The 24,518-nt window shown below is 46.1% G+C and overlaps 1 protein-coding gene across 1 annotated transcript in view; it reads left to right on the plus strand.

Moving 5' to 3' along the window:
* Positions 1-20,796, plus strand: part of TMEM50B (transmembrane protein 50B) — a 33,990-nt gene extending 13,194 nt beyond the window's left edge. Inside the window, exons 3-7 of the mRNA XM_040423160.1 lie at positions 1,455-1,567; positions 10,063-10,130; positions 12,342-12,434; positions 13,735-13,792; positions 17,790-20,796. Coding sequence (XP_040279094.1) covers positions 1,455-1,567; positions 10,063-10,130; positions 12,342-12,434; positions 13,735-13,792; positions 17,790-17,835 — 378 coding nt within the window. The 3' untranslated portion in view covers positions 17,836-20,796. The remainder of the gene's footprint in view (positions 1-1,454; positions 1,568-10,062; positions 10,131-12,341; positions 12,435-13,734; positions 13,793-17,789) is intronic.
* The last annotated feature ends 3,722 nt before the right edge of the window (positions 20,797-24,518 follow it).

Genomic DNA, 24,518 nt, shown 5'->3' on the forward strand with positions numbered 1-24,518 from the left:
CGGACAGATTGCCAGAAAATGGATGCACAAATGGTGGAATGGTACCATCCAATTGTCAGTCTATTCATACATTTCCAGGAGGAATAACAGAAGAATGGCGCAATGCTGAGGAAAGAAAACCTTTTGAATGTTGATACAATTAAAACAATTCTGGCTTGTAATCTACTGTGTATTAATGCCTCTACTTTTACGCTCAGTCGCTGTATAGGGTTTCATCGGGATTCCTGAGTGATGCATTTCCCAGTAATGGGAGTCCGTTACAGTAAATCCATTATGCATGTATTGTGACCGCCCAGTAACTGTGAGCGGGCCGGTGCTCGGTTACAGAAGATGCAGAAGATTTACTATTTAGTTACATTTACCTCTCGGGAGTCTGGGAAAGCTGGGTGTCATCCTGTGGGACCTGCAGTGACCACCACTCCGCTTTCTAAGGAACCTGCCTGGTATAATAAAAATAACTGAGTAGAATTAACAAATTTACAAGGCAGGACAGCTCATGGACTTAAAGGGGTTGTCCTACAAATAATAGTCTACAGTTTTCAAACCAGCACCTGGATCTGATGACTTTTGTAATTAAAAAGGTATTATAGCTGCTGAGTAATTCAATAAAATCTATCCGTATAGCGCCACCTGCTGTTTGCTCTCTTTCTAAAGACTCTGTCCACCTCACTGATGTGGATACACACGCTCAGTTCCATCCTTTAACTGCCACTAGCTGCAGCAGAAAGAACACACCCCCGAGCTGCAGCAGAAAGAACACGCCCCTGAGCTGCAGCAGAAAGAACACGCCCCTGAGCTGCAGCAGAAAGAACACGCCCCCGAGCTGCCAGCTTGAAATAAATCTAGCAGAGCAATTGCAGCAATGAATAAGGAGATCTCTGGATCCATGTGAGATACAGGGTTGGTTCCAGCTTTAGGGGTTGTAATGTACTATATAATGTATGAATTTCTTTTTTTAAGTTAATCATGGGATAACCTATGCACCCCGTGAACCATTTTGGTTTTGTTCATATCTAAACAGCGCCGAAATCCTGTGCCGATTCATTTCTTAATATCGTTTTAGGGTCAGGTCTCCAACTTCTGAACGCACAGCTCCAAATCCCCTTCATGGCCTTAGAGATAAATGATACAATTCTAGTTGCCTGTAACCACCACTAGGCGGAGCCCATGAGCTCACTGCCTACTGATTATACACTTAAAGGGGTTTTCTAGGGAGATTTAAAAAAATAAACAAAACCCATCATTACTCACCTCCCCCGATCCCCTGTTGCTTTGTACCTCCTTGCTTCCAGCGTAACTCATCAGAAATACCAGGAAAGGAACACTCGACCGCTGCCTGCGGTGGGTCCTAGAAACCCTTTTAAGTATTTCTTCAATATTTTCCACAATGTAAACTCCTCAGGAGCCTGCACTGTCTTCCGGTTGGTTGTAATCTGTGATTTCTTCTGGTTCAGTTTTTTTCAGGGTGGTGGATTATAATCGATGCGGCGGTGGTGTATCCTAAACAAGAGGACCTGAACCACGCCTTCCACACGTGTGGGGTCTTTTCTACGGTGGCGTTCTTCATGTGAGTGGTTCAATACTCAGAGCAAAGATTTATAGTCGTTTTATTTCTGCACAGTTTTTTTTTTACTTTCATAAACCAAGGGCTACAGATGACCTATCCTCCATGTCAGATCAGTGGGGGTCCAATACCTGGGACCCCCGCCAATCAGCTGTTTTGGGTAGCCGCAGTGTCGGTGACTATACAGTCTGTACACTTTTTCGTTTCTGGCACAGGCGTACTGCAGCTCCTATTTAGTTGATTGAGCTGCAGTACCCCAGTCCGGCCACCGCACAGTGTACGGCGCTGTCCGTTTCCACTCTGCACACTGTATATTTTCCAGTTCTGCAGCTGCCCGAAGCAACTGATGGATGGTGGATCGCATTACCCCTCACCCAATTTCTTCAATTTTTTCTTGTTTGTCACATTTTAATGTTTCAGATAATCCAGCTGATTTTAACGCTTTAATGGCCAGGCCTGAAAAGACCTTGAAGGGGTTGTGGAGCTAGTACGTAATGATGGCCTATCCTCAGGACAGGTCATCAATATCTGATCAGTGGGGGGGGGGGGTCCTACTCCTGGCACCCTCGCCGAGCTTTATGAAGAAGAGGCTGGCAGCCTTGGTAATGGCCTTGTAACCCTTTCCGGACTGGTAGATTTTAGTGTCTTTGTTTCGCATCTGTAGTTGAATCTCATTAGAACATGGAGTCATGTGCTGCAGGTTGGGACCTTCTGACCAGACAGGTTCCCATCACCTCTCCATACATTACGATCAAATGGCTGGATACACTTTTAGTGCTTAGTGATGGGGAATATCCCAAAGTTATGAGGTAGAAAATTCACGGCACTCAAAATATAGGAAAATGCTAAATTAAATCTTTAATGTAGCCACCATTAGTTTTCAATACATGAGGCCAACGTTTCGGTCCCTACCTTGTTCACGGCCTGTAATCTGTAGTAGTCATGAAGCGAGGTGGCGTGGTCCTCTGTTGGGAATCAACCAACGCAAGTGTGAAAGTAGCCTTAGATGAATTCTTAAAATGAAATAACATAAAGGGGTTGTGTCACGAAACATATTTTACATTTTTCAAACCAGCTCCTGGATCTGAATACTCTTGTAATTGCATTACTATCGGGGCATGTTGGGAGTTGTAGTTTTGCAACAGCTGGAGGGCCGTAGTTTGGGCACCGCTGCATTAGACCAAGCTGAACGTGTAAGGGGGCAGTCGGGAGAGAGAGCTCGGCTGACAGCTATCGAATGCGTGTGACCGTCCTTAGTTTTCTGGAGTCTCGTGGTGACGGGGGTGGAGCGCTCTAATGTTCTGAAGGCTTTGAGTTTGACAGGATTGAGGCATCCTGGTCGGTGAAGGTACTTTGAACTGTGGATGGTTACATGCAATTAGCAGACATGGCACTTGACGTGCACTTCAGTTATCTGCAGTGTAAATTGTTTTTTCTTTCTTTCCGGTCTTAAGTACACATTGCTTTTTTATGTTAATGACCTTGCTGTTGCCTGTGCTGCAGGTTTATGTGGACTTTTCCAGAAGGACCCTGATATCTCGTTATTGACAGAGCAGATTATCCAGTAACGATTGGTGGAATGCGAATCGCAGGAAACCGCCTCTGCTTGTACTAGTTAAAGGGAACCTGTCATCAACTTGATGCTAAACACACTAAGGGCTCTTTCACACTTGCGTTGTCCGGATCCGTCGTGCACTCCATTTGCCGGAAATACACGCCGGATCCGGAAAAACGCAAGTGAACTGAAAGCATTTGAAGAAGGATCCGTCTTCAAAATGCGTTCAGTGTTACTATGGCAGCCAGGACGCTATTAAAGTCCTGGTTGCCATAGTAGTAGTGGGGAGCGGGGGAGCAGTATACTTACAGTCCGTGCTGCTCCCGGGGCGCTCCAGAATGACGTCGGAGCGCCCCATGCGCATGGATGACGTGTTCATGCGATCACGTCATCCATGCGCGTGGTGCGCCCTGACGTCACTCTGGAGCGCCCGGGGAGCCGCACGGACGGTAAGTACACTGCTCCCCCGCTCCCCACTACACTTACCATGGCTGCCAGGACTTTAGCGTCTTGGCAGCCATGGTAACCATTCAGAAAAAGCTAAACGTCGGATCCGGCAATGCGCCGAAACAACGTTTAGCTTAAGGCCTTTCAATGGGCATTAATTCCGGATCCGGCCTTGCGGCAAGTGTTCAGGTTTTTTGGCCGGAGCAAAAAGCGCAGCATGCTGCGGTATTTTCTCCGGCCAAAAAACGTTCCGGTCCGGAACTGAAGACATCCTGATGCATCCTGAACGGATTTCTCTCCATTCAGAATGCATGGGGATAATCCTGATCAGGATTCTTCCGGCATAGAGCCCCGACGACGGAACTCTATGCCGGAAGAAAAGAACGCAGGTGTGAAAGAGCCCTTAGGGCAGCATAAATTAGTGACAGAAATGCTGAGGTCACTCATCAGCTAAAAGTAAGTGGTTGCCGAGAACCAGGATCATAATGATTGCAGCCCAGGCCTTGAAAAGAGTCAAATCCACCTGAGAAGAGTCCTGGTTATTCATGAATTCCTGCTCTCCTGCCCACCTGCTGATGACTGACCGTCTTCTACCTAGTTTTCTCCCTTTCTCTCTAGGAGAGAACTGCCAATCATCAGCAGGTGGGCAGGGAGAGCAGGAATTCATGAATTAGGTTTGTTGCGGGTATCGAAATTTCGATACCCAATCGATACTTTTGTCCCGGTATCGATACGTTACAGAGATTTAAATTTTTTCAATACTGGGCTGCATTGCTGCACAGTCTAGTATCACAGAACATGAGCGCGCTGCTGTCAGCGCGCTCATGTTGCCTCAGCAGCACAGGGGAGAAGGAAGCAGTCTCTCCCTCCCCCCTGTGCTGCTGCTGCCGCTGCCACCAATGAACGGAGAGAGGGGCGGGTGCACTGCGCCACCAATGATAGGAGGATTTTAAATGGGTCCGGACTTTAAGTTGCCAGGCTACATAGAGCGGCGCACAGGGATGTCCCTGCACTTACTGTTATTCCTGGGCGTTCGCCCGCTGTGCCCCCATTACTGTCTCCTGCTCCGTATGCCAATCACTACTATCGGAGCAATGGGCAGGAGACATCAGCTTCTCTTCTGGGCGTTCCTTCTCCCTGCTATAGCGCTGTCCAATCGCAACGCAGAGCGTCACAGCCAGGGAGAAGGAACGCCCAGGAGAGAAGCTGATGTTTCCTGCCCATTGCTCTGATAGTAGTAATTGGCATACGGAGCAGGAGACGGTAATGGGGGCACAGTGGGCGAACGAAGCGGCGCCCAGGAATAATAGTAAGTGCAGGGACATCCCTGGGCGCCGCTCTATGTAGCCTGCTCATGAAAGGTCGTCTTTAACTTTTAATACATGAGGCAGGTGGCGGCAGCAGAATCACATAGCCGGCACCCTGCCTCTGACAGGGAGCTGCGATCAGCGGCAGGTAACCCCTCAGGTGCGGCACCTGAGGGGTTAACTGCCGCTGATCTGCTGCCAGCACCCGCATCCTGTACTAAAGGTTAATTATCATTGGTGGCGCAGTGCGCCCGCGCCCCCCCAGTATTAAAATCATTGTTGACAGTGGCCACAGGGTCCCCCTCTCCTCTCCCCCTCATTGGTGGCAGTGGCAGCTTCTGATCGGAGCCCCAGCTCCTATCGGTTACCATGGCAGCCAGGACGCTACTGAATCCCTGGCTGCCATGGTAATCTCCCTGCTGCTGTGTGCACAAAGCCCAGGGCAGCAGGGAGTGTGTGAAGTCCTATTCACCCTAATAGAGATCTATCAGGGTGAATAGGACAAGGGATGAAAGATCCCAGGTTCTAGCCCCTAAGGGGGGAAATAGTTATTAAATAAACAGTAAAAAAAAAACACACCAAGTATAAATCACCCCCTTTCCCAATTTTACATATAAAATATATAAACAATAAATAAATAAACATATCACATCGCCACGTCCGAAAAGTCCAAACTATTAAAATATTTAAAAAATCTATGCGGTGAATGCTGGAACAGGAAAAAAAATTAATAAAAACTCCATGATTCGCCATTTTTTAAAATGCGGAATGCATGTGGCTTTTTTGGTGTGTTATTTTTTTTGCATGGTATCGAGTATCGCAATACTTTTTTATGGTATCAAAACCGAATCAAAATTTTGGTATCGCAACAACTCTATCATGATTAACTGTGACTCTTCTCAGGTAGATTTGACTCTTTTCAAGGCCTGGGCTGCAATGATTATGATGTTGGTTCTCAGCAACCACTTACTTGTAGCAGATGTGTGACACACCGCTGAGATCAGCATTTCTGTCACTATGTTATACTGCCCTCAGTACAGTCTACAGTCTGCATAAAGTTGATGACAGGTTTCCTTTAAAAGGGTTTTCCAGGATTTTTTTAAATTTTTTTCTTAGGCTACTTTCACACTCGCGTTTGGTGCGGATCCGTCATGGATCTGCACAAACGCATCCGTTCAGATAATACAACCGTCTGCATCCGTTCAGAACGGATCCGTTTGTATTATCTTTAACGTAGCCAAAACGGATCCGTCTTGAACACTATTGAAAGTCAATGGGGGACGGATCCGTTTTCTATTGTGTCGGACAAAACGTTTGGCTCAGTTTCGTCAGACGGAGACCAAAACGCTGCAAGCAGAGTACGGAACGGAGGCAAACTGATGCATTCTGAGCGGATCCTTTTCCATTCAGAATGCATTAGGGCAAAACTGATCCGTTTTGGACCGCCTGTGAGAGCCCTGAACGGATCTTACAAACGGAAACCAAAACGCCAGTGTGAAAGTAGCCTTACTGATAACCTATCATCAGGATAGGTCATTAGTATCTGATCGGTGGGGATCCGACACCCGAGACCCCTCTGATCAGCTGTTTGCAAAGGCACCGGTGCTCCTGTGATCGCTGCGGCCTTCTCACAGCTCACCGAGCACAGTGCCGTACATTGTATAGTGGCCGTGCTTGGTATAGCAGCTCAGCTCCATTCACTAGAATCTGCTCCTAGGTCACGTGACACATGAACGTGGCCTAGGGAAAGCTGAGAGAAGGCTGCGGCGCTACTGTGAGCACCGGTGCCTTCTCAAACAACTGATTGGCGGGGGTCCCGGGTGTCAGACCCCCCACCAATCATATACTCATGACCTATCCAGAGGACAAAAAACTCTCAGAAATCCCCTTTAAAGAGGAGCTGTCTTCTCTCCCTAGTAACTACTTCCATTCCCCATGTAATAACAATTCTGGAGCATCTTTTCTTATGACTCTGTGTTGTGCTTTTCCTTTATTATTCCTGCTAGAAGTTTATTATTAGAAGTTTGCAGTGAAGGTCCAGCTGGTTGTTACCTATTGGGGATGTGTCCTTGTACAGACTGACATTAGCAGCACTGATTGGATAGTGGAAGAGTGTGCAGGGACGCGCCCCCCAACTGGTAACACCCAGCTGGACCATCCTTGCAAACTGCTAGTAATTAATGCAATAAAAGAGGAATAGCACAGCATAGTCATAGGAACAGATGCTCCAGAATTATTACACCCGTAAGTGTTCCGCGGATCCGCAAATTGCAGATCCGCGAAACACGGACACTGGCAATGTGCATTCTGCAATTTGCGGACCGCACATCGCCGGCACTATAATAGAAAATGCCTAATCTTGTCCGCAATTGCGGACAAGAATCGGACATGTTCTATTTTTTTACGGAAACGGAAGCACTTATGCGGAAGTGCGGATCCGCACATTCCGGCCCCATTGAAAATGAATGGGTCTGCACCCGTTCCGCACCCATTTTGCGGATGTGTGAATGGACCCTTAAAGGGACTGTACTGTTTTATGCTGGGCTTGTCTGACCTTTTTCCATTTAAAATGACTTTTACCCAGGTAATCTGAATGAGAAAGCTTCTTTAAAGGAGCACTAACTCTGCAAATTACGGTAATTCATAAAACAAGAAACCTAGTCTCCCTCGCTGTTTGTCCGTCTGCATCACTTTCTGCATGATCCTGACACGAATAGTCTTGTAAAAATCCTGCACAATGCACAGGCCTTAATCTTAGACTGATCTCTTCCATTTTAGGCTGGCAGAGGGGGTGAGATTAGCAAAAGTGGTGGAATTTGGCTAACATTTTTTTTTGTCCTACTGCAGAAAGGACAGGGGGGAGGTCCCTGCTGCAGACAGTTGTCTTAGGCCCCTTTCACGCGGGCGAGTTTCCCGCACGGATGCGATCCGTGAGTTGAACGCATTGCACCCGCACTGAATCATGACCCATTCATTTCTATGGGGCTGTGCACACGAGCGGTGATTTTCACGCATCACTTGTGCGTTGCGTGAAAATCGCAGCATGTTCTATATTCTACGTTTTTCACGCAACGCAGCACCCATAGAAGTGAATGGGGTTGCGTGAAAATCGCAAGCATCCGCAACAAGTGCGGATGCGGTGCGATTTTCACGCACGGTTGCTAGGTGACGATCGCAATGGGGACCCGATCATTATTATTTCCCCTTATAACATGGTTCTTAGGGGAAATAATAGCATTCTGAATACAGAATGCATAGTAAAATAGCGCTGGAGGGGTTAAAAAATAAATTTAAAAAAATTTAACTCACCTTAATCCACTTGTTCGCGCAGCCCGGCTTCTCTTCTGTCTTTAACTGTGAGCAATAGGACCTTTGATTTCACTGCGTTCATCACATGATCCATCACCATGGTGATGGATCATGTGATGAACGCAGTGACATCATCAAAGGTCCTATTGCTCACAGTTAAAGACAGAAGAGATGCCGGGCTGCGCGAACAAGTGGATTAAGGTGAGTTAAATATTTTTTATTTATTTTTTAACCCCTCCAGCCCTATTGTACTATGCATTCTGTATTCAGAATGCTATTATTTTCCCTTAGAACCATGTTATAAGGGAAAATAATATAATATACAGAACACCGATCCCAAGCCCGAACTTCTGTGAAGAAGTTCGGGTTTGGGTACCAAACATGCGTGATGTTTCTCACGCGCGTGCAAACTGCATTATAATGTTTTGCACTCGCGCGGAAAAATCGCGCATGTTCCCGCAACGCACCCGCACTTTTTCCCGCAACACCCGTGTGAAACCAGCCTTACTGCGAGACACAGAACACTGAGGAGGGGGGCGGCATAGCTGAGCTCCTGGGAAACAGAGTATACTTTTATAGATTTCTCAATTTATGAAACACATTATGAGAAGTGAAAGGAGGAAGTCCTGGGATATTTTTGTGCATTTTCTATGTTTATAGTATTCTCTTAAAGGGGTTTTGTCACTTCAGCAAAAGGCATTTATCATGTAGATAAAGTTAACACAAGGCACTTACTAATGTATTGTCCATATTGCCTCCTTTGCTGGCTGGATTCATTTTTCCATCGCATTATACACTGCTCGTTTCCAGGGGTTATGACCACCCTGCAATCCAGCAGCGGTGGTCGTGCTTGTACTATTGGAAAAAGCGCCTGCCCCTCTGGTGACCAGGACTTTGTGAGCCCACATACACGCGTGTGCAGCAGCTTCCGTCCCGGCCACCTCACGGTTGTAACCCCTTGAAATGAGCAGCGTATAATGCAATAGAAAAATGAATCCAGCCAGCAAAGAAGACAATATGGACAATCACAATACATTAGTAAGTGCCTTGTGTTAACTTTATCTACATGATAAATGCTTGTCCATGACAACCCCTTTGATCCGGGTGCACATAGGAAGGTGTTAATGTAAAGTTGGGTCCCTCTTCTGGTTATTAGGTCCTTCACTCTTCTGGGAAGGCTCTCCCCACAAGATTTTGGTATGCCCATTCACCCAGTGCATTTATGAGGTCAGGCCTTGATATTGGAGAGAGTCTGGATCACAGTTGGCGTTCTAACTCCACCCAGAAGAGTTGGATGGGATTGAAGTCCAGGCTCTCTGCAGCCACTTCTGTTCCTCCACATCAGACTCGTCCTACCATGGCTTTATGGACCTCTCTTTGTGCCCTGGGGCACAGTCATGTGGAGCAGGAAAGGTCCTTCCCAAAACTTTGTCCGCAAAGTTCGAAGCAACAGTTGTCCAAGATATCTTTAGAGGAGCGGATCCTGTCCAAACGGATGAGGCCTAGTTCGGTCCATGTGTGGCTGAAAACTGCACCAGCATGTGGTTTTACCAAGATTTGATGGGTTTTACACGATGTCTGCCTCACTGCCAAAAAACGAGCATTGCAAAACCATCCAGACTGGCTGGAAATCTGCATACGGCTGAGGTTTGTGGTGGCCTAAACATGGCGGCTCCATGTTGCCTCGCCATAAGAGTTTAAAATTTAATGATTTTGCATTTCCATTCTGACTCCAGCTCTTTTTATTACCACCATTTGGTTCCTGCAGTGATTCATGTGTGAAGTATGTTTTGCCCCGGGCAACAATCGCATTCAGTACGTTTTTAACTCCTTCATCTTGGAGCGATTTTCCTGTAACAGACCTGTCCTTGTCCTCACAGGATAAATGCTGTATCCAATGCCCAGGTGCGAGGCGACAGCTACAGTGATGGCTGCCTGGGCCGAACAGGTCAGTAATGTGTTCTTTTGAAGTCGTTGCCCTTAATTATGGTGATTGTAGTCGTCCTTCTCATTAAAGGCTTTGTCCAGGATCAGAATAACATGGCTGCCTTTTTCTTAAATTAGGAGGAGTACTGTTTCTGGAAAAAGCAGCCATGTTTTCTAATTTTATGCAACCCTTTTATAAGGTGTTGGTCATGGAGACATGCCAAAGGATGTTAGTGAGTGGAGTCCATGAGCCAAGACCCTCACAAAATTGTAGACGTGAAGGGTGTGCAGATTTTAGTGAGCGCATTGCTCCATCTCTATAACTGGAAGCTGCCATTAAAATCAGTGGGACTGTAATGTGTTGTCAGTCTCCCATGTGGAAATCTGGTAGGGGCCTTGGTTTTAGTGATAATGGGGGTCTTGGCCTTATTGACAACCTAACACCACAACTAACATTTTACACCTATGATGTAAAAATATATTTTATATTGGTTGTTACCTTGAGCAAAAAGTTGCACTAAGTTTCAGGCTGCAATCATCAGTCCTTCATTAATTTTTTAGATCCCCTGATATTCAATATAAAACCTGCTCCTAGTTTTGGACATTTCTCATGTAGTAATGTGGTAACACATTCTGGATGTGAAGTGTGTGTGTCCAGGATGCTGCTGTCCTCACTAGCTCTCATATATCAGCACAGATTCATCCCTAAACAAATTTCCCTTTCTACAGCTCATAAGGGATCTCTTCTCACATTTGCTGACAGACTCTGATGCTGAGGTGTGTCATTTCCCCCCTCCCTATCCCTGAAGAGTCTTCCATAGGTTCTTTCTCTGTGCACAGCCTATGTGAGTCATTCCCTCCCTCCGCAGGGTTCGCTCTCCACCCTGTGTGCGCATTGATGAACTGCAACCTATGTGATCTGCCTTTTCTTAAGGCTTTCTCTCTCTCCACTTTCTGATCTGCTGTGCACATCCTCCCTCTCTGCCTTCTGTTATCTCTAAGGCTAGTTTCACACCTGCGGTGGCTACATTGGCATGCTGTATCTGCAGAGAACAGCCTGCCGGAATTCTCCGGATCCGGCACTGCCGGATGCAACCTGAATGCCCGCCAGCCCCATTAACTAGAATAGGGTTTGGCGGAGATCTGGCCTCAATCCAGCAAAAATGCAGAGAATTGGCCGGACAGAAAACGCTGCACTCTGCCGTTTGTTTCTAGCTGACGCCTGCCATTTTCTGATGGAACTGGTGGCCGGATTGCATTGCCGCAGATGTGAAAGTAGCTCAACAATGTGAGAAGAGAGACAGTTGGGAGAAGCTGCAGCAGTACGCTGTCTGTTCTTTGTCAGAAGCAGCACCACAGTCAGCCATGTGAAGGCGTTGCACAGACTCTACAGCAACACTGAAGACTTTAAAAAGTGTCAAAAGTTGTCCACAGCATTCAAAAGTGCAATTACCCCTTAAAGGGGTTGTCTGGGAATATGTCATTTCTAGCAGGTACTTGCACCCTGCCTCTGAAAGGATCAGATTTACCACTCCGTTCCTCCACGCTGGTTCCTGCGTCTCCATTTTCTGGTCCAGGGCTTGTTTGCTTCATCCCAGGCATTGGCATGCTCACCTGATTCTCTTCAGCGAACCACTGGCTTCAGTAGTGACATGTCTCATACTTTTCTGGCAGGGAGCAGGTATGTATGATTCTTTCAGTAGGAGAGGCAGGCTGCCGACACCTGTTAGAACTTATGTATTCCCAGACAACCCATTTAAAGCTCTCCAGAAAGTCTGTTTTAGTAACCATTTGTAATCTCCATAATCTAACAATTCTGCAGGAGCCTATTACATTGCCCTGTGCCATTTCTCTGCTCTTCCTACTAGAAATATATATAAATTGACAACTGCATGTTACCATTTGGGGGGGTTGTGTCCCTTTGCTGCCCAATCAATGCTGCCATGGTGTAACTGTTTTGGGATACAACCATTCTCTGACAAGTGTAATGGCAACACCCAGTTATAAGTTTATTCATACAGTTCCAGGAGGAATAACAGAGCACAACGTAGAGTTATTAGAACAGATGCTCCAGAATTGTTATTACAGGGGGAAGTAGTTGCTGAAACTGACTTTTCAGGAGACTTGTCAGCATTCTTGAACCTTATTTTTGTCTGTTAAACAACTGCCTGTAGACATAGGCTGGTATTGGCAGAACATAAAAATTCCAGTTTTACCCCTCTCTGCTCGGTAGGGGCTCGGATCTGGCTCTTTCTTGGCTTTATGATGATGTTTGGATCTCTCATTGCCTCCATGTGGATCCTTTTTGGAGCTTATGTCACACAACGTAAGTACCTTTTTACTCCTTCACCAGAGACATTTAGTGAGATTTGTCCAAGTGAATCAGTTGCCCATTCTCTGCTCCGTTTACATACATACTTATTGTATTTGATTCATTGCCTCCCCCTGCAGATTCTGCCGGGCGTGCTCTCCACCTTGTTCGCACATTGATCAAGTACAGCCTGTGTGATCTGCATTTCCTTAATACTTAGATGCCTTCCTCCCTCTCCACTCTCCGATCTGCCATGCATCCAATCCGCAATCAATCAGACTTCAGCTTCCATTCTCTGAAAACTGAGATCTTGAATCCGATTGGTTGCTGTGGGCACATGTTTCACTTTTTTGTCTTGCATTATGCCTTATTCCCACAGCAGTCTTTTGGTCAGTGATTTCCATCAGTGATTTTGAGCAAAAACCAGGTGGAGGTCAAAAACACAGAACAGGTGCAGATCTTCCCCTTATACCTTATATCTGTGGAGGCTCCAATCCTGGTTTTGGCTCACAATCACTGATGTAAATTACTGGCGAAAACACTGACGTGTGAATGAGGCTTTAGTTTTGATAAAACACCCCCAATTATTGAGAAACTAATTATCATCTATGCAATAAAGCTTAGTAGTTTAAATAGTGTGAATGCTTTTCTTGTGCCTATTCACAACCTTTATTGTGCCAGTGGCATCCATTGAATATGGCAGAAGCATCCGACAGTTCTTAAATGGTCACTATACGCAGCGCAGTTACGGCAGTGGTTGTGGAACCACTGTGCCAACCAACAGATTTGACTTTGGATTAAACCTAAGGGTGGTATCCTGGCTGTCACACTTTAACCCTTCTATAGGAATGTGGACATGGGAGCCACCAAGCCGCTACCTCCTGGAGTAGTCACTTTGTGATTGGCAGCTGACCTATAGGGGTCAGAGACAATGTTGCAGGGCACCAAGGGTTCAGGCTAAATCACAGTCAGGGACAGGCAGAGTACAGGCAAATGTCAAATGGTAAAAGGCACAAGCTGGGTCAGGCAGCGGAATATGAGCCAGGAACTGGGCCAAAGTCAGTACATGGGCAGACAGGAGGCTCGCTGGGCGAGCATGGTGATGGTGAGACAGGTCCATGCTGCAGAGACCCAGAGCGGTCGAGCGATACAGTGGTGCCCCCCAAGCCACCGCTGCAACTGCAGGGATGGTTAAAGTGTGTGGCCAGTTTAAATATTGTGCCTGGTCATGGACATACATAGGTGACACCGGTGTCCCTTGACTGCTTTGAAATGTTCCTTAAACCTTTTATTTCTGCTACGATCTCTTCTATAGATGTCAACGTCTACCCTGGTCTGGCTGTATTTTTCCAGAATGCTCTAATATTTTTTAGGTAAGTTTCCTGTAACTTCCCATTATGCCAACTTCTTCAGTTACAGCTTAAAAAGGTCTGTATACTTTTGCAACCATTTTTTATTGCTGCAATGCAGTTAAAAAATGAAGTAACTTTGCAAATAGTCTTGATTAAACTCTGTTGTTGCAGACCTGTGCGTCTCCATGGTAAGAGACTAGAAAACAACCCCTGTGTCGTCTGATACTGCAGTGACAGATGGAGGGGAGTAACACATGACTGCCGTATGAGACTACACACCTGCTTTGTTTGATGTCTGTGCTAGTGGAGACACACGAGTCTGCAAATTTATACGCCAGTATTAACCCTTGATGTGCAAGTACATATTCAGTGGGAGCCCCTTCCTGCAAAATGCTGTGCATGCGCCACGCAGTCACCGCATGGGGTCAGGGGTGACTGACAGCTGGACTCCCGCGTAACCCCTTAGACATAGTGGTCAGTGCTTACCGCAGCATTTAATTGGTTTACAAAGAAAAGGTGAATTGCTGGGTGCCGATGGTTGTTGTGACAGCCAGGGGATGCCTGTCAGCATTATGCTGGCACACGTGTATTATACAGTCAGGTCCATAAATATTGGGACATCGTCACAATTGTAACACTTTTGGCTCTATACACCACCACAATGGATTTGAAATGAAACGGACAAGATGTGCTTTACCTGCAGATTGTCAGCTTTAATTTGAGGGTATTTACATCCAAATCAGGTGAACGGTGTAGGAATTACAACAGTTTGCATATGTGCCTCCCACTTGTTAAGGAACCAAAAGTAATGGGACTATTGGCTTCTCAGCTGTTCCATGGCCAGGTGTGTGTTATTCCCTCATTATCCCAATTACAATGAGCCGATAAAAGGTCCAGAGTTCATTTCCAGTCTGCTATTTGCATTTGGAATCTGTTGCTGTCAACTCTCAAGATGAGATCCAAAGAGCTGTCACTATCAGTGAAGCAAGCCATCATTAGGCTGAAAAAACACAACAAACCCATCAGAGAGATAGCAAAAACATCAGGCGTGGCCAAAACAACTGTTTGGAACATTCTTAAAAAGAAGGAACGCACTGGTGAGCTCAGCAACACCAAAAGACCCGGAAGACCACGGAAAACACCTGTGATGGATGACCGAAGAATTCTTTCCCTGGTGAAGAAAACACCCTTCACAACAGTAGGCCAGATCAAGAACACTCTCCAGGAGGAAGGTGTATGTGTGTCAAAGTCAACAATCAAGAGAAGACTTCACCAGAGTGAATACAGAGGGTTCACCACAAGATGTAAACCATTGGTGAGCCTCAAAAACAAGAAGGCCAGATTAGAGTTTGCCAAACGACATCTAAAAAAGCCTTCACAGTTCTGGAACAACATCCTATGGACAGATGAGACCAAGATCAACTTGTACCAGAGTGATGGGAAGAGAAGAGTATGGAGAAGGAAAGGAACTGCTCATGATCCTAAGCATACCACCTCATCAGTGAAGCATGGTGGTGGTAGTGTCATGGCGTGGGCATGTATGGCTGCCAATGGAACTGGTTCTCTTGTATTTATTGATGATGTGACTGCTGACAAAAGCAGCAGGATAAATTCTGAAGTGTTTCAGGCAATATTATCTGCTCATATTCAGCCAATACTTCAGAACTCATTGGACGACGCTTCACAGTGCAGATGGACAATAGCCCAAAGCATACTGCAAAAGCAACCAAAGAGTTTTTTAAGGGAAATAAGTAGAGTGTTATGCAATGGCCAAGTCAATCACCTGACCTGAATCCGATTGAGCATGCATTTCACTTGCTGAAGACAAAACTGAAGGCAAAATGCCCAAGAACAAGCAGGAACTGAAGACGGTTGCAGTAGAGGCCTGACAGAGCATCACCAGGGATGAAACCCAGCGTCTGGTGATGTCTATGCGTTCCAGACTTCAGGCTGTAATTGACTGCAAAGGATTTGCAACCAAGTTTTAAAAAGGGAAAGTTTGATTTATGATTATTATTCTGTCCCATTACTTTTGGTCCCGTAACAAGTGGGAGGCACATATGCAAACTGTTGTAATTCCTGCACCGTTCACCTGATTTGGATGTAAATACCCTCAAATTAAAGCTGACAGTCTGCAGGTAAAGCACATCTTGTTTGTTTCAAATCCATTGTGGTGGTGTATAGAGGCAAAAATGTTAGAATTGTGTCAATATTTATGGACCTGACTGTAGAAGTGATGACACGATCACATGATCAAAACCCTAGTGGGCCAAAAAAAAAGCATATTTAAAAAAAGGAATAACAAATGCAGAAGAAACTCACTTCCTGTCTTATTTCACAAAATAGAAACACATTGATATCACCACTTCCCTAACCACCCGAACTATAAAGTTATCACATTTTATATTTTTCACAGCAAGTAGAAAAAATAATACCAGAATGGCTGTTTTTGCTCATCCTGCCTCTCAAAGAAATAATAAGGAATAAAAAGTGATCAAAAAGTCATACCCACCCTGAAATAGTACCCAAATTTTTTTTAGCTTGTCTTGTAGAAAAAAGTCCACTGGCAAAAGAATGAAAATGTTATGGGTCTTTGAATAAAAAAAAAAAAAAAAAGCTAAAAACAATGGCAGAATTTTTACTTTTATTAAAGGGAGTCTGTCATCAAAATTGGACGTTACACACATGTGGCTCTAGCACAACTACCCATGATTCCAATGGTAACTTTGTTCTTTTGTTGTGATTTTCAGCAGCTGAAAAAAATGCATTTTAATCCATATGCAAATGGAGCTGGCAAGTGCCCAGCTGCAGGGTTCGTGGTGTAGGTGCCCAGGCCGCTCTGCCTTTTTTTCACATTACTCATGCCCAGCCTCTTGCTTGTCCTGCCCTGTAATTCCGTTGTGTCCTCCCCAGTACCGGCCGAGATCCCGCATGTGCTCAGTTCACTGCCGGCTCGGGCATGCGCTCTGGCCGCTGGTTTTGCGCATTACAGTGCCCATGCTCGGGCCGGCGGTGAACTGGGAGGAATAATGTGAAAAAAAGGCAGAGCGGCCTGGGCACCTACACCACGAACCCCGCCCCTGGGCACTTCGAGCTCCATTTGCATATGGATTAAACAGCGTTTTTTTCAGCTGCTGAAAGTCACAACAAAAGAACAAAGTTACCATTGGAATCATGGGTAGTTGTGCTAGAACCACATGTAAGCAGTGTGTAACGTCCAATTTCGGTGACACTCCCTTTAATCTCGCAGAATTTCATATGTACCTTTTATACACCAATATACGGCAAATGACAAACCCTCACCCAGCTCTCCTGCAGGAAATATAGTTATGGTCCTCAAAAGAATATGGCAACATAAAAGCGAATTCAATTTTTTTAAAATAGTGTTTTTGTTGTAAAATTAGAAAAAATTATGATAAATTTTGTTATTGCTGTAATTGTATCTAGTTACAGATTAAAGTTTAAAGGTAGAGATGAGCGAATTTCCGCTTATGAAATTTGTTCACACTTCGTTTGGTGGTAAAAGGTGAATTGCGTTATGGATTCGGTTACCACGGACCATAACGCAATTCTATGACGGAATGCATAACGGAATGCCTCTAAAGGCATAATAGAAGTCTATGGGCTGCATAACGGATCCGTCCTGTTTGTTATGCAGGAGAGGACTCCCCTGCATTACTGAAACAGGATGGATCCGTTTTGCAGCCCACAGACTTCTATTATTATACCTCTAAAGGCATTCCGTTATGCATTCCGTCATAGAATTGCGTTATGGTCCGTGGTAACGGAAGCTGAGAGAACGCCGTGGCAATACTGCAAGCATTCAGAGAGTCTCAAAAAATTACATGATGCCACTTTATATGAATGGCTGTCTGGAATACATCGACCATCGGAGTGGTTGGCCACACTAGCTTTATGATGTGTATTAGGGCACATTTAGAGGGTTCTTTAAAAAAAAAAAAAAAAGCAACACAAGCCTCCATGTACCGTAACTAATAATCTTCTCTATGATTTGCAGCACACTCATCTACAAGTTCGGGAGAACTGAAGAGCTCTGGTCATGAAGCCATCGTCCACCATGTTTTCTTATTAGTTAGAACGTTCTGCTGTCTTTTATTGCTGGTTATGTTTTATACATATCAACCAATTGTCCAAGTACAATTCCGAGTAGAGGAGAGAAGGTGCAGGCTTCCGGATGGGTTTATTTACTGGGTCACCAACATGAGGATCTATTTCTCGCCCTTAAAAAGTCCACATCTAGAATTAAAAAAAAAAAGAAGCAACTTTTCATATAAAAAAAAAATCTACAGCTCCTGTGTCTCCATGCCGACAGACTACAAACAAACCCCGTGCAGTCTGATCCTGCAGTCCTACTGCCATCAGTCTGTATGTTAGCCAGAAGTAGGCGATTGATAGAAGGGAGGAAATCATGGCGGCCAGATCTGACTATGTAGACTCAAAAGAGTAAAGACTAAAACCGTTTGTAAAGTTGCTTAAATTTTTTTATTTTGGATTCATTAGAACAATAGAAAAAAAATCATTGTGAATATGGGATTCTCTTTTTAATCGAGGAGGAAGGTTGCTTTAAATGGGTTGTCAGTTGTTTTATTATAGTTTAAACCTGCCGGCAGCCTGCAAAGAGATAAAAATAAATAAATGTACCCCTTTTTTATTCAGCTGCCTCTCCATGAGCCCACTGAGGCCAGTGGTTGGTTGCAGCAGTATATGGCACATCAATACAGCCAAAACGGTGTGTTACTTCAGCACAGAGACGAGGACGGAGCGGAGAAGCTGGATCGGTGGGGGTGGGAAAGGAAAGTGAATTTTTTCTTCCATTACCTTAGCAGATTTCCAGAAGTATTGATGGCCTATCAGGATAGGTGATCAATATCTGATCAGTACTGGTCGACACACGGCACCCCTGCCGATCAGCTGTTTGAGAAGGCCAAAGCGCCCGCTTCGAACAGCCGATTGGCGGGGCTGCCAGGAGTGGACACCAACTAATCAAATATACATGACCTACTCTGAGTATAGGTCATCAGTATTCTACTCCCAAAAACACCCTTTAAGCTATGATAAACTACTCGGTTCTGCCCTTTTAAATAAAGCAGTGTATTACAACCTGTGGCTTTCCAGCCATGCCTCACCTTCATGTCCTAGCAGGCTGTAAGGACATATTGGGTGGTGTTGTTTCCAAGCAGATGGAGAACCACGGTTTGGGGGCCAGTGCCCTCGTACCTTCTTTTTCTTTTCCAAATGGTGGTGACCCATAGTACCCAGCCAGGTGACGGTCTTTTCTAAGCTGTAGAGCACAAGTCTTTAGCAAGGTTTCCATTTTTCTTCTTCGTGTTCAGAAACTGTGATAACCTGGTTCCAACTTTATTTTTTAGAATCGGGTAGATTTGGCGCCACTTTCTGGTGGTGGTTCGCAATAGGTTCATGGTTGGGCTGCTGTCTCTCTCACGGCAGGGATCGGGCATTCGTTGTCTTTATGTTCCTGGTCAAGTAAACCAAGACAGATCGGTGTCCATTCATTAAAGGGGTTGTCTCATTGGCACTTTGATGGCATATCGCTAGGCTATGCCACCATTTTCTGATAGATGCAGGTCCCGCCTCTTGGACCCTCACTTATCTCCAAAATGGGACCCCTGAACTCAGAAAAGCGCAGCCACGCTCTATTCATCTATGTGGGACTGCCAAAAATAGCTGTCTCCATCAGTCCCATAAAATGAATGGAGCGATGGCCACGCTTGCCTGGTGGAAATAGGTATTTTCGGAACCCCCCCATAGAAATGAATGGAGAGCATGCTGCGCTTGCGCAGTGCACTCTTTCACTTTTGGGGGCCCATGCTGGAGATAGGTGCGTGTCTCAGAGTTGGGACCCGGACCTATCTGACTTTGGCATATCCTAGCGATGATACAACCCTCTTTAGCCAGATGAAACAACCCCTTAAAACTCTATATACAAGCCCTTGTAGCTGCGGCCTGTCACTCCATCCGGAGATATCAGCATGGGGGGGACATGCAGTGGTTGTAAGTCCAGGACAGCGAAAGCCCCCTCAGTAATACAGTTCGCAGTGTGCACAGCCTGATGATGTCATTATAGTAGCACAGTTGCCATTGTTTTCTATAGGGAAGAAATTTACACTGAAGCCAATGCTGACATAGCATTTTTTTTTCATGTAGACCGGGCTTAAAGGGACTGTCCAGGATTAGAAAAAAAAAAAGTAGACCTTGTTTTTCTAAACTTGGACAACCCTTTAATGGCTGAAACAAGTGACCTCAGATAGGACATTTAAAGGAGAATGTCCTGCGGTTATGCTTAAATGCACAAATCCAATAAATGCTGCGCAGTGTCAGTCTCAATAGCCATATAGCAGAACACAGCGGAGGCATATTTATTGTACATTCATGTGTGACCTGCTGTTTTCCATCCTTCTTGTACTCCCCGCGTGGCGTCTTTTATTATTGTATTGCTTTGCACTGAACCATGAAAATGTCAGCCTCGTAAATCTCACGTCCCGATTAGATAACTGCATGTTGTCTGCATGGCATTGGTGAGCGGGGGAGGGGGCCCTGTGCGCACATTGCATGCAAGGCTGCCCTCTGCTGGTGGCACTGACCTCTACGTTCACATTGCTGTTTTAGTCTCTTTTGCAAAACCGAGAATAGATCCCATTGGAAGAAAGTGGAAAATATATGCATTTGCAGTTAAAAAAATAAATAAAAAAATGGCGGCAGGAACGCTGTTTAACGGGGACAAAAAAATCGGAGCGTGTCTAATTGGGCACGCCCGCTGTTTCATTTACCGCCATTCCTTCTGATAGTGATAGGTTTCCTGACAATGGCAAGTAATGGCTGTGACCTCCACTGTGCCGTACCACTATTGACCGTCATGTCACATCATTTTAAGTCACCGTGGGGGGAGCTCCTGTGTATATGACGTACATTGAATATCCTATGTGCCAAGAAGTTTTATAGGGGTTGTCCAAGATTGGAAAAACATGGCTTCTTTCTTCCAAAAACAGCACCACCCTCTGTCCATGGGTTGTGTCTGGTATTGCAGCTCAGCGCCATTGAAGTCAATGGATCTGAGCTGCAAATACCGCAAACAAGCTGTGGACGGGGGATGGGCTGTTTTTGGAAGAAGGCAGCCATGTTTTTCTGATCCTGGACAAGCCCTTTTTTGGTGCCACTTTAGAGTGGGCTCTACTGGATCGCTATACTTTAACTGTATATGTCCTGCGGCTAAAAAATCCTAACCCTGCAGTAGGGAGATACTGTGGAGGCCGTCTCGAGAGATAGGGGGGGGAGGCCATCTCGAGAGGTGGGGGGGGAGGCCGTCTCGAGAGGTGTGGGGGGGCCGTCTCGAGAGGTAGGGGGGGGAGGCCGTCTTGAGAGGTAGGGGGGGGAGGCCGTCTTGAGAGGTAGGGGGGGGGAGGCTGTCTCGAGAGGTAGGGGGGGAGGAGGCCGTCTCGAGAGGTAGGGGGAGGAGGCCGCCTCGAGAGGTAGGGGAGGGGGGGAGGCCGTCTCGAGAGGTAGGGGAGGGGGGGAGGCCGTCTCGAGAGGTAGGGGAGGGGGGGAGGCCATCCCAAGAGGTAGGTCGGGGGGGTGGAGGCCGTCTCGAGAGGTGGGGGGGGGGGGCCGTCTCGAGGGGTGGGGGGGGGAGGCCGCCTCGAGAGGTAGGGGGGGGGAGGCCATCTCGAGAGGTAGGGGGGGGAGGAGGCCGCCTCGAGAGGTAGGGGGGGAAGAGGCCGTCTCGGGGGGGGGGGGGGGGGGGGGGGGCCATCCCGAGAGGTAGGGGGGAGGGAGGCCTTCCCGAGAGGTAGGGGGGAGGGAGGCCTTCCCGAGAGGTGGGGGGGGGGGGGGCGAGAGGCCGTCCCGAGTGGTTGAGGATGCTGTCCCTAATTAGTTAATCACTCCAATAAGGGACTGTGTCCATGGCGCATCCCTACCTTAGGGTTTGTGTACAGATCCATCAGTTCAGACAGTTAACATATACGGATCCAGTAGATCACGCACTATGGCAGCTGAACGTGAACAGAGCCGGTAGAGCAGACGATAAGGTAGTACCTTCTTTGTATAATCTTGGAGAACCCCCTTAGCGGTTGTTTGAAATTAGAAAAACATGGCTGCCTTCTTCCAGAAACCTCAGCACCTTTGCCCATGGGCGACATCTGGTATTGCCGTTTTAAGTGAATGGGATGAGCTGCAGTACCAGATACAGTCCACGGACAAGGGTGGCGCTTTTTCCCGGAAGAAAGCAGCCATGTTTTTTTAATATCATATAACTCCTTTAATCCTTATCAACATGGCCTGCTCACTGAGTATTCAAACAAGCTTTATTTAGGTGAACACATTGGATTCTACACATGACTATAGACTTGGGGAAGAGAAGGTGCAGTGTAGTCCAGACCCCTGACGATCAGACACCTATCCCCTATCCTGTGTTTCTAATGGGACAACACCTATATAGGGTAGGTCCGATTAGGACAGTTGCAGTTCATACGTCGTACTAAGTGGCCCCCGCACTGGTGAACTGAACCCGTCCACGTATTACATTCATCTCCATGCAATGCTGTATTTCTCCTCCATGACCAGCCAGCTCTTCTGTTTGCTGGGAGTCGAGGTGACTACTGTCAAGCTGCTTTACCCCTACACCAAGAATCGGCAACCTTCAGCACTCCAGCTGCTGTAAAAACTACAACTCCCAGCATGTACACTTACTCAGCTGTTCTTGTAACTCCCATAGAAGTGAAAAGAGGATACTGGGAGTTGTAGTTTCAGAACAGCTGATCCCTTCCCTACCCTGTTAAGCTTTTGAATAGTTTAGAGAGTCCTTTAGGCTACATGCATACACGACCGTGCCGTCCGCCAACACGGATGCCACCCGTGTGCGTTCCGCAATTTACGGAGCGGGCCACCCATTAGAGAAATGCCTATTCTTGTCCGCAAAACTGACAAGAATAGGACATGTTCTATTTTTTTTTGCGGGGCCAATGGATGCGGAGGCCTTAAGGTCAGACTGGTTGCTGTGGATACACTGCCAAAAACTGCAGCCTCTTAAAAATGGCTCCCTAGTAACCAAAGGAAAATTCCATAGCAACCAGTCTCTGCCTACTCTGTTCTTCTGCCTTCTGCCGCAGTAGTCAATACGTTATTTTTGCCCCCACTTTCTTCTGTATTAATCCCGTTATTATAAAATCAGCCGGAGGACCCCTTTAAGGCCCCATAGACAATGTCAGACCACAGTCGGTGTAATCATTTCTTGCATTCAGTTACTTATATTTATTGTTTGTAGACGTTATAAGCTATAATTATAATGGATAGGAGCCAGGCCGTCTGTGAGCCATAGGGAGCTTGCTTGGCATCAGTCCTCCGCGCCCACCATACAGACTACTGAGCCAGTGATGCACAGCAGGGACGTGTGGGTCTAGGGTAGGTACAGTATATACTATCCGTTTATGATGGAGTCACAGGATATGAAGCCAGGAGTGGAGACCTGTGATCTGGAAAGCTCTGGAACTACCTTTGTTCCCACCGTAAACCCCTTGTGTAATAAAGTGTGTGAATGGAAATGATCGCTGCAGCTTTGTTACAGTAGCATTGTGCATTCTTGCAGATTATCCTTGTATCTTGCAGCTTGACCTGTAATAAAAGCCTCCTGTGAATATAGAAATGTTGACTGTGTGGTCTGTGATTTCTTCTGGTCATATCTGGCCCACCCGCAGTCATGGCTTGCACCACAATGGCATGCTGGGACCTGTAGTGTTGCAGTTTTCAGACCTGTGAAATGCATGATGTAGCTTTCTATAACTGCAACATCAGAAACCGACAGGAAGAGGTAAGGAGGTTCATTTATTAAAGAAGCACTCCCACAGAAATGTTTATTCTCTGACCTGTTAGAAAGGTACACGATGTAAACTGTAGTGAAGTTCTTACCAGGGAGTTTTTGTGAGTTATAACCTCCCTTCTGATCCTCAGCTGTGTCATGTGACCAGCAATTAGACTTTCCAACTGCTGCATCTTATGTGTGGCCAGGAAGCCGGTTTCTCTATGTATTTCTATGGGAGCCTCAATGTCTGTCTCATAGGAATGAATAGAGAAGTAACTGATTTCCTATCCTTTGTAGATCGGAGATCAGAGTACTGGTCATTTAATGCCATTGCTTGTCCCCATACAGAATCATTATTTGCCGGCTTCAGATTGTGTTTACACAGCAGGATCTGCTGCCGGCAAACTGCGGTTTTTGTGTGTGCACAAGTGATTGAATTGCCCAATGAACGAGTGTTTAGGCGGTACATTTACACTGCCGGATAATCGCTAACAAGGGTTTGTAGGAATCTTTGCAATTCTCTGCCCATGTAAAGGGGTCTTAAGGTGAGGACTCTTCAGAAGATCCTAGAAAAGTGTCGGACTCCATATCACAAGCATCATAGATCACTAGGAAGAGGTGGAAGGTATACTTTCTTCCAAGAATTCCAGAGGAGCATTGCCTGGCCTATAAGATTCCTTATGCCATTTAAGATGCTCTCCATAAGGAGCTATTGTATTCCCCAGATAGAAAGTGCTGGAGAGTGCCAGGCTATGGCATGGGAAAGTAAGCGACCTTGAAAGATTAGTTTACGTCCACCATTTAAATTAACAGGACTATGGGGGTCATTTATGACCAGATATATGCCACTTTTTTGGCGTATGTATGGCGCAGATTCTGTTGCACAACATGGTGCAGCAGAATCTGAGGTGA

This window comes from Bufo bufo, chromosome 3 (assembly GCF_905171765.1).
Source record: "Bufo bufo chromosome 3, aBufBuf1.1, whole genome shotgun sequence".
In the NCBI taxonomy this organism is placed as follows: domain Eukaryota; kingdom Metazoa; phylum Chordata; class Amphibia; order Anura; family Bufonidae; genus Bufo; species Bufo bufo.